The 11,355-nt window shown below is 38.6% G+C and overlaps 1 protein-coding gene across 1 annotated transcript in view; it reads left to right on the forward strand.

Annotated features, from left to right (window-relative positions):
* LOC107723369 (serine/threonine-protein kinase MRCK beta-like) overlaps positions 1 to 11,355 on the forward strand; it is an 88,894-nt gene that overhangs the window by 35,363 nt on the left and 42,176 nt on the right. The window contains exon 2 of the mRNA XM_016531959.1: positions 341 to 432. Within this exon, the coding sequence (XP_016387445.1) occupies positions 341 to 432 (92 nt within the window). The remainder of the gene's footprint in view (positions 1 to 340; positions 433 to 11,355) is intronic.

Raw genomic sequence — 11,355 nt, forward strand, 5'->3', positions numbered from 1 at the left:
ATATATATATATATATATATATACAGTATGCTTGTCTGTGTATTTATATATACGTAACAAATATACACAGTACACACTCATATTATGTAAACAAACACTTTTATTTGGAGGCGATTAATCATTTGACAGCGCTATTTGGCCATAATTCTAAATTGTAATTTATATATTATATATTATCATTGTCGGCTTATTTGTATCTGCCAACATTTTAATATTGGTGCATCAATGTCAAGGATTACTTAGCATGGCTGTGCCAGCATCTTTCTCCATTGCCCATTTCAAAGCTTTTTGTTTTTTTTCAAACCATTGCATAACTAATTCTCTCCATCTCTCTTCACAGTGAAGCCATTCACAACCACCGTGAAGGAGATGCGCCTTCACAGAGATGACTTTGAGATGCTCAAAGTGATTGGCAGGGGAGCCTTCGGAGAGGTAAGGAACCCGGTGAACCCTCGCTGCCTTTTTGGCATGTTTAAAAATCACCTCTGAATCATTGCAGCCTTTGCCATATTGTGTGGTTTGTTTTCGGTATTTCAAAGCTTTGTTTTCATGACCCATTTTGTGTGTCCAATGAAAACCCCAAACTATCAGCAAAGTATTCATGTCCCCCTCAAGCATCTTATCAGCAGCCACAAACCAAACCCCTTCCTCTCATCCGAGTTTCCCTTCTCTCCCCCTGACAATTCCCCGGGGATCTCGGCCTGGCGTTGGACTGCTATTCTTGGGCCGGCACAAATCTAGGCATTTAAGATGGCTCGTTTGTTTTACAGGGGAATGTGCTACTCATTCCTGCAGTAAAACACTTAGACTATTCACTTCACGCACAGTGCACTTCTCTTTTTCTTTACAACTCTGTCCTCTTCTATCACTGCTACATTTTCCTTTTCTGCTTTTTCCTCTTCCTCCTTTTCACCACAATGGAATTAGATTGCTCTCAGTGGAAAAACCTATCCCGTGTTATGAAAAAAAAAAATGTTATTTAGGCCCTTATATAGTGTTTTTAAGCTTGACTTCAATCAAAACCAACTTTGATTTCAACGCTATCCCACTTTTGGTCTGAATCAGTTTTGCATCATTAAAAAGTATGTTTACATGCATAGTTATAATTGAAGTACAGAGTGCAACAGTCGGGCTCTGGAAGTAAAAATTATATAAATTTTCTCCATAGGTGAATTAATTTTTAAAGATAACTTATAAACTGTTAAAAAAAAAACTAGTGTGAGCTGGTATATCGATTAACAACCTAGTAGCTAAATATTTGTGTTTAACACTGGAAATCCTGGTGAAAATCTGCATTACTCATGATTCTCCGAAATCATCACCAATTAGAGAAATTCAAATCAGCTCTTTAGTGCCATCCACTTCTGTGAAGCACTGCAGATGACATAATCGAGTCACTATATACAATGAACATCTTTAAATCATTTGTTTTACATTTCTCTGTTGTTTTTAAATCGGTAGTCATTCACAATTCTTCAAGGAATTGTAGTTCTTGCTGCCATTAAAGCCATTAAAGGGATAGTTCACCCCAAAATGAAAATTCTGTAATCAATTACTCACCCTCATGTCGTTCCAAAACTGTAAGACCTTTGTTTATCTTCGGAACACAATTTAAGATATTTTTGATGAAATACGAGAGCTTTCTGACTCTGCATAGACAGCAATGCATTTACCACGTTCAAGGCCCAGAAAGGTAGTAAGGACATCATTAAAATAGTCCATGTGACATCAGTTGTTCTCTTCTGTGTCAGTCTTTGACGTGCCTTCATGAGAGTACCGCGACACATGCGTGTGGTGCTGCTGATGACATGTTTACGAATGTACAGCATGTGCATTTGCATCCGGTTTCTGCATCAGCAGCATCACACACATGCGTCATGATACTTTCGTAAGTGCGCATCTAAGACTGACGCAGAAGAGAAGAAATTGTTGAATAAAGTCGTTATTTTTGTTTTCTTTGTGCGCAAAAAGTATTCTCGTAGCTCCATTACGATTCAACCACTGATGTCACATGGACTATTTTAACGATGTCCTTACTACCTTTCTGGGCCTTGAACGTGGTAGTTACATTGCTGTCTATGCAGTTTCAGAAAACTCTCGGATTTCATCAAAAATATCTTAAAGGGTTAGTTCACCCAAAAACGAAAATTGGCTTGTGTTTTACTCACCCTCGAAGCATTCTAGGTGTATATGACTTTCTTCTTTCAGGCGTTCCGGCGGAAGGCATATGACGGATGCGCGGCGCGCGTCTCTGAGATATGGTAGTCTCGCGAGTTTGTTTATAGGAGCAAAGGAAGCAAAGTTTCCTTTAGCAAAGGAAAACCAGTCTCCTCTTGGCTTATATCGACATTTTTCTTTGCAAATCTTCGGTTTGTACTTCTAATTCGTGACCGCCGTTTTGTTTTGTTGTCTCTCCACTTTCGTCACTAATCACGCAATGCCGACGTGCTACGTCATCTACCGGAACGGCTTCCGCGTATGACAGTTGGCGGCAGTGATATAAAAGTGTTTATTACGTTTGAAAAATTGATATTTTTCTTACAAAAACGCATGGATTCACTACAGAAGGCCTTTATTCACCCCCCGGAGCCGTGTGAGGCACGTTTTATTATGAATGCGCGTGCTTTATTTGACGACTTGTGGACTGTTCAACTGCAACACCCCGGAGCCGTGTGAAGCACGGTGGTGCTTCGAGGGTGAGTAAAACACAAGCCAATTTTCATTTTTGAGTGAACTAACCCTTTAATTTGTGTTCTGAAGATGAACTAATGTCTTACAGGTTTGTAATGGCATGAGGATGAGCAATTAGGCTAATGACAGAATTTTCATTTTTGGGTGAATTGTCCCTTTTAAATACAGTCTTTTACCTTTGTCTTTTCAAATACTTTTTTGCTTCAAAACCAAGTTAGTACTGTTGTGATTTACCTCGTAGCTGGTTGGTTTGGTTCATGGCTTATAACTCTTAAATTACTTTGAAAAATCCCTATTGGAAATTAATGGGGAAAGGACTTGTGGAATCAAGGCTGCTAAAGAAGATGGACGGTTGCTCTATTGCACTCTACAGTCTCTATCTGACTGTCCAGTTATATATATAACACCACGTGTGGTCAGATATTTGAAGAATGAAATGTATATTACATCAATTACACAATGCTTAGCTAGATGTAGTCGGATTAATGTGTGTACTTGCTAAATGAAACCAAGCTCACGTTATATAGGTCTGTAAGTCTGACTTCACAAAAAACAGACTAGGAAGATTTCGGCTTTAAAATGAACAATTATTAATTTTAAAAAGATCAATTATAGATTTAGCACTCAAATTCACAGAAATTGACCGTAAGATAAACTATCGTGTGGCGACAGATTATCAGATATTTCTGAATTAGGAGAGAAACATTTTGCTGTGTCACACATTTCTGCTGTGTCGTTACACCTCCCTCGTAAATGAATGTTGTGTCTTTGACTCATTTCCTTGGGAAAATGCATCCAATGTAAAACTTCTGCTTTTTCTTCAGATGAACGGAAGTTAACTCAGCTTAAACAAAAGAATATAGGATGTATCACTTCCTGATTCAGAAGCTGAATAAGACTTTATTTTGGGGGAGGTCTGTGGTTAAATTTCTGTGTTCACTTGCCTGTTTATCAGTTGGTTTTGTTTTGATTCCACTTAATTCTTACTGTCTCTTAGTTTTAGTTGATGACAAAAACAGGGAAGAGGACGTGCATGTGAACAGATGAAGTGTTCATCTAAGCGCTCTGTACAACCAAGTTCTCCTCCTTACCGTAGATTCCTGTCAGGAATGTCACTTGTGGCACAGGAAGCAGGGCAGGACGGTGCAGCTTCCAGGAAAGGCTCAGGAAACCAGAACCGTCTCTAAGGAGTGACTTTCGTAAAAGTAGTGTTTCACTCTGCATGTAATTTGTGCTGTTCATTGTCCTCTCCTCAGCCACCGAGACCTCAATAACCCTTCTTTCTCAGTCCCTTGGCTTTTTTTTGTGAGCGTCACGTGGGTCTAATGATGACTCAGATCTTTGGGGGGGTTTTGCAGTCTTTCTGTTATCATCAAGCCAGGCTATTGTTAGTGTGTGCTGCAGCTTGTGTCAGTTTCAGAGCACTCGGACTCATGTGTGAACATGGTGCTGCTGTTTTGTTCCCTCTCCCAGCCGTTTCCTGTGGTTCTAACATTGCAGGATGTACTTCCAGATAAATCTCTTGCATTTCCTGTTTATGATTGATGGCATGGTCCCAGCTGAAGGCCTGGAATTTGGGACTACTTAAAAGAATAGTTCACTCAAAAATGCAAATTAACTTTAAAAAAAGTTCTAATGACATTGCAGTAGACTAATGTCACTGCAAGCTTGACTTTTTAACTTCTGGCAAATAGCAAGTCAGAACAATTTTCTGACCATAAAAGTACCTTTGAAGTGGTCCATACTAGTGGTCGACCGATATATCGGCCGATATTTGGCATTTTTTCAAATATCGGCATCGGCCGCTAAGTTTTTCTGTTTGGCAGATGCGTTCTTCACTGGACTTTTATTTTGACGGCACTAAGAACGGCAGCACCTGAACACACAGTGCTCACATTCTCCCTCTTGTTCGCTGTCGTCAACAGTTCTGTCCACGGACAGAAGTCTGTCTATTAATCAGATAGAACTGTTAAACAAAGGAATTAAAATGTATACAAAAAAGTATTATAACAATTGCTTTTATATTGTTAGTAATAGAAAGGCAAACATTATAATACTTTCCCGTTTGCCGTCAGCATTCAGCAAAAATGCATGTATATAATTTAAACAAATCTTTGAATGACTAATGAACATCTAATTTCAAAAACCTTGCAAACTTAGTCGAATCCAGCTGTGAGATCTTATGAAGCGTGCATTTGTATCCTGCACGATCGCGTGCTCTCTGCATGACGGTCGGTCCGTGCGAATTGAATACGGACAGGAGGAGAGTTCAGCTTCATTGAGATGCGCGATCGACAAACTTTAAACTTGTGGCGAAGTTATATAAAAAAATTTCATGGCTCTTCCAAGCTTTATAATGGCATTGAATGGGGGTCGAGATTTTGAAGCCCAAAAAAGTGCATCCATCCATCATAAAAAGTGCTCTACATGGCTCCGGCGGGTTAATAAAGGCCTTTTGAAGCGGATTGATGCGGTTGTGTAAGAAAAATATCCATATTTAAGATTTTATGCTGCGCTTCATGCTTTTGCCCAATGTCATATTCATGTCATTTTCACTGTGTGCTGTATGTAAAATGCTTGGCTTTATTTGAAAAAATTTGATTCCCAATGCACACAAACTTCCCAGAATACTGAGTGCCCTGTTGGTTACAGTGTATACTTCCTCTTTAATTATATTTTTATTAAATATTTGTTTATTTGTTAAAGTATAAGCATGTTTATTTTACACATTTATTTTTTGCCATAGCCAGACTGATAAACAAACACTAACCGGAAGTTAACTTCGGGCTGGGCAAAGCGCGTGCGCCCGATGAAACCGTAGCTTGAAGCATCAGAATCGGCATCGTATCGGCCGATCACCATGACAAGAAATCGGTACTCCGTATCGGCTGCAAAAATCCTGATCGGAGCATCCCTAGTAAACTCTAGTTTCCACTAACTGTTGTACGCATTCACGAGAGAGTGGCGTTCCAGCGGATAACATGTAGCATAAGCTCCATTTTTAAAATATTTTCTAAATGAAACCATGGAAAACTAAAATGATTTTTAGTGCTACATATAGGAATCTAATTTGTTCTTGAGTGAATGAGATTTGATAATGTGTGATTTCAAGAGACTGTAAATAAAGCTCTCAAGTCATATAGCTACTTTTATGGCACTTTTTGTCATTTTTGGAGCTTGGCAGTCCATCTTGGAAAAGCAAACATCTGGGTTTGTAATGACATGATTAAGTGTATTTGATGACTGCATTTTTATTTTGACTGTCCCTTGAAAGACTTGCTTTTTGTGATAGAGTCTAGTGTTTGACGCATACTTAAATGGCACTCCTTGTCCTTTGTGCCTCACCTGATACTCTGAATGATTATTCTGTTGAATAGAACACGAAAGAAAAACATGGAACAGGGAGGGGAATCAAGGAAAACTAGATTGAAGCAGACATTTTTTACATAACGTCACAGTGAGTCACTACAGGGCAGACAAAACCGCCTGTAATGACTGCTACAGGGTGAGAGCTCTACATGTTGAGGATGAGCGCTGATCTCTTTATCTGTTGTATTGAGTGAATCACTCATGTAAAGAGTGATTAGTTCAAAGTACCTGGCAAACCCTGTCCTCAATATTGATTTAGAGAAGACGGTGGCTTCTGTTCTCTAAAGGTATACTGACACAATTAAGATGGTTTGCAACTACAGGCTGAAGATTCAGCCCCACACGCTGGCATTTCTCTGGCAGAAGTCCAGCGTTTTTTTATTGCAGGGCTTCTGATGTCCCTAAAGCATCTTGAATAGTGTTATTATTTGCCGTTGGCTTGTCCAGTATCAAATCTGGTATATAACAAAAAGAGAACTAGGGCTGGGTATCGAGTTCGATACTTTTTAGGCACCGACCGAATTGCCTCGATATCATCGAGTATCGAAAAACGTCTCGTCGTTCGGTACCAAATTTCGATACCTGGTATCGAAAATTTTTGAACGATACCCAGCCCTAAAGAGAACTGTATTTATCTCAAAGAGCCTATGGATACTGATTTTGCTAGACGTTTTATTGGATTTAAAGCTATGAGACTGTCTAGATCAGTGTTTTCAGGCTTTCACAGGGCTGATAGTTCACCAAAAAATTAAAATTCTGTCATTTACTCACCCTTGTATTGTTCAAAATGTGTATGAGTATTGTTGAAAACACAAGATGATACTTTGAAGGATGTTGGTAAGCAGACAGTTGCTGGTAGCCATTGACTTCCATAGTTTTTTTTTTTCTTCTCCATACTATGTAAAGGCCAAAGTATACTTCGGCCGTCCGTGTCTGCGCTACGTCATTTTCGTCATCAAGAGGGCCCGCGGACAGCCGCGCACTCGTCCGTCCGTATTCATCCACGGTTGAGTATACTTTAAAAGCTGTGCGGACGTGGCTGTGTGCGGGACGGAACGGAATGCGGGAAGTGAAGTATACCCGGGCCTCAAGTCAATGGCTGCCAGCACTCTGATGGCCCAGGACTGGTTTGAGAGGGTGTTGGTATAATTCATAGGACTGTCACTTGCCTCATTGGTCATCGTTTATGCTTATTTCAACAATGTTGCATTCATTGGCATTTAAACATTTATTAAACTTTTATTCTTTCTTTTATTCATTCATTTATTTAGAATTGTATTGTTTTGTGAATTTTACTGATGGTAAGTAAAGTTATCTAGCTGAATTTGTCATTTTGGAATTATCAGGTAGAATTGTCTGAAAATTAGAAACCAATTTAATGATTATCTTCCCCATATGCAATAATTTTCTGGTAAAGGTTTTTTGTTTTTATTTTATAATAGTATTTTATTTTTTTATTTATTTATTTTATTTTTTTTATTATTCAATAATGTTTAGGGGGAAAGTGAATATGTGGCAAGTAAAAATCAGAACTATTCATCCGACTGGAGTGGACCAGTATCACAAATTTGTGTTATTGAGCCCTGTATCACACTCTGTGTTGCACAATTAAGGCCCAAAGCCAGTTTAAAATTTTACGTTGCATGTTCAGAGTGATGCAACCCCTTCCTTGTCCTCAGGGTTGCACGGTTGCTTAGCACCCGTCTCACTGTATAGATCTGTACATCAGAATCACTGATGAACTCTGACGTTTGATCCCCTAGGACCTTAGCGCTTGCGTACATGATCTCTCCTTTGGACGCGAGTGCATTGGTGACAATTGCATTGCAGTGTCGACTTTGGTCACCCGCTCCTCTCCTTCTCCATGTACCTCCCCTGCATTTTCAATCAGGTCAAGCCGACTGCCTTTGTGGAAACGTGTGTCTAAAAAAGGAGAGAGGGAAAGAGAACAGGAGACACCGAGGGAGGAGGAATTGGGGGTTTCTGAGCACTCAGGGTTCGGTTTGTTTTTGTAACGAGGTCAGTTATCTGCTGCGGTTTGGAGCCTTACAGATAAGAAGCATGTGTGAGATTAAGCCTCTGTTTGAGTTTGTCGTTAAAGTGGGCCTTTCAGATACTTTGATTCATGCACAAACACACTCCAGAGGACATCAAAGGGGGTCGAAAAGTTGAAAACAGCAGCAGGGCTCGTAATTTGCCCTTAGTATGCAAAGTTAGCACTGTGTTCTTTGCTGAAGCAGCACATTGTGCTGTGGGCAGGTATGCGGGTGTGGGTCCACGTGAGGGGTACACTGTTCCTCCGCTAAGGGTGAACACACATCATGTGATGTGTCCCGGGCAGCGAAGTACAGGGAAATTCATGACTCCACTTAGCATTAGCCGACTGGACGGTCACAAATAGCCAGTGGACAGAAGATAGCAGAATAACATTGGTCATGCACAGAGGATTATGTTTGAAAGTCATAGGGGAAACAATGAAATCTCACAGTGATGTTTATATTGTAGATTTATGAACAGCTCCTGCCTGTAAGCCTAAAAAGTAAGCCTATTCTCTGTTCCAAACTAATATGACTGGACTTCTTTAAAAGGAGATGTTTTGAGGAATGTTCATGCAGCTCTTTTTTTTATAGTGACTGTCAGGCCTCCTAAGGGAATAATTTTTTTTATAAAAATGGTCCACATGTACACTACTGTTCCCCAGCAAGGATGCATTAAATTGATCAAAATTGACTGCAAAGACATTTTATCATGTTGTGGATGATTTCTATTTCAAATAAATGCTGTTCTTTTGAACTTTGTTCATCAAGACTCCTAAAAACTAATGTATAACAGTTTCTACAAAAATATTAAGCATTAAATATTAACTGTTTTTAACTCTAATAAGAATTAAGTAGCAAATCAGCATATAAGAATGATTTCTGAAAGATCATGTGACACTGAAGACTGGTGTAATGACTGCTGAAATTTCAGCTTTTTTAAATTACATTTTAAAATATATTAAAATGGAAAACAGTTATTTAAAATTGTCATCTTTCACAAAATTAATGTTTTTACTGTATTTTTGATCTAGTAAATTGAGTCTTGGTGAACAGAAGAGACAAAAACATTTTAAAACATCTGGAATGACAGTCATAGAATAATTTTTTTTTTTTTTTTGATTGGACAAACAACAGCATGACAACAATTTAGTCACTAAAATTCAGTGTGTGGAAATAAGTGTTGTGAGCAAAAAAAAGCTTATAGTGTTGGGCAATATGCGCCATAGTCATATCATCCTATCATCAGACTGTGAGATCGCTGATACACAATATCATCATGCTAATTTATTATCCGGAGAGTGAACCAACTCCAGGGTATGGCTAAAAGCAGCCTAATGTTAGTGTAATCTATTAACTACACATTGTATCTTTTAGACTGGTGTAATGACTGCTGAAATTTCAGCTTTTTTAAATTACATTTTAAAATATATTAAAATGGAAAACAGTTATTTAAAATTGTCATCTTTCACAAAATTAATGTTTTTACTGTATTTTTGATCTAGTAAATTGAGTCTTGGTGAACAGAAGAGACAAAAACATTTTAAAACATCTGGAATGACAGTCATAGAATAATTTTTTTTTTTTTTTTGATTGGACAAACAACAGCATGACAACAATTTAGTCACTAAAATTCAGTGTGTGGAAATAAGTGTTGTGAGCAAAAAAAAGCTTATAGTGTTGGGCAATATGCGCCATAGTCATATCATCCTATCATCAGACTGTGAGATCGCTGATACACAATATCATCATGCTAATTTATTATCCGGAGAGTGAACCAACTCCAGGGTATGGCTAAAAGCAGCCTAATGTTAGTGTAATCTATTAACTACACATTGTATCTTTTTAGTCAAGTAGCATATGGATGTTATTTTTTTAATATGACTGAATTTGTATTTACCATGATCACAATTTAATAAAAACATTGTAAGTTACTAATTATATAATGCTTACATTTCCTCAGTTATTCAATCATCAGCTACAGAAAACAAGCAAAGAACATTTACATTATCAAAGACAGCCCTCTACGGACACCTTGGCAATTGAATCGCCATTGGCTAGTAAAATTTTTAGTTTACTCGCCAGACTGATAAATATATAAATACACATATATCACAATTTGTGGGCTTCTGCTTGTCCACTCGCCTTTTGAGGACTGACCACAGGTTCTCTATGGGATTGAGATCCGGGGAGTTGCCTGGCCATATATATATATATATATATATATAGTGTGACAATACCGGTATTACCGTGGGGGCAGGGGTGTTCCCTCTTTTCCTCGCTTTCCTTCGCTTTTAAATAGCTTACAAAAGTGGCGTGCGCATTTTACTTTCACTTTCAAATAGCGGCAATTCGGCGTAAAGCAATTGTTCGTTTTTAGTGCATTTGAATTTTCCCTCTTTTCCTCGCTGTTATTTTGACAGGAAAATACAACAAAGAATATAGTTTACATGTAACGCGTCAATTCTCTCTCTCTGACTCTGCGTGTGTGTGTGTGAAACAAAGCGACGGCGAGTTGTGCGCCTTCACACTAGAGTTTACGGTACATTAAACACAGGTGTATTGGTCTGCATTCCCGTGGCTCTCCTGCAGGAACCACGAGACCCGACCAGATTTTTTTCACCGTGGGATTCAATTCCCAAATAAAACGCAGTAGCGGTCGGTAACTCTGGTGTAATTTGAACGGGAGCAGGCGTTCTAACAATATCCCGTTCCCGACGTCCATTTAGATCAGCATATGTGCGCTTTATTCTTATTGACCATTGGTACAGCCTGCACTCGGACTGTCATGCACGCGCTGCACACATGCTTTCTGCATCACGTGTTTTATTTGCGGGGTCTGTGCAGCATGTGCATAACGATGCTCAGAGCAGGCTGTACCGGTGGTAAATATACGGCCCTCAGTGAGAACATGAGTGACAGAGCAAAATAAGGATGGAGCAAAGTGTGGATGAGCTGTCCTTGAAGGACGTTCAACTCTGTTTTGTTTGTTTTGCTTAGCCTATCATTTTAAATGACAGATGTCATTTTTTTTTTTTTTTCTGCGACTTTCCTACTGTTAACAGAAAAATGTCAAATGAATTTAGTATTTTGACAATATGAATAAAAATAGCTAATAGGCTATTTTTGTACAACCTTCATTTTTTTTCTCTTTGCGACACTTTTTCCTATTGTGTTGTAAATGTTAAACGAATTGTATCCTGGCAAGACAAATAAAAAATAAGAAATAAAATTTTTGTACAACATTTTTATTTTCTCT

The sequence above is a fragment of the Sinocyclocheilus rhinocerous genome, unplaced genomic scaffold (genome assembly GCF_001515625.1).
Source record: "Sinocyclocheilus rhinocerous isolate Xijiao unplaced genomic scaffold, SAMN03320098_v1.1 scaffold1725, whole genome shotgun sequence".
Taxonomy (NCBI): domain Eukaryota; kingdom Metazoa; phylum Chordata; class Actinopteri; order Cypriniformes; family Cyprinidae; genus Sinocyclocheilus; species Sinocyclocheilus rhinocerous.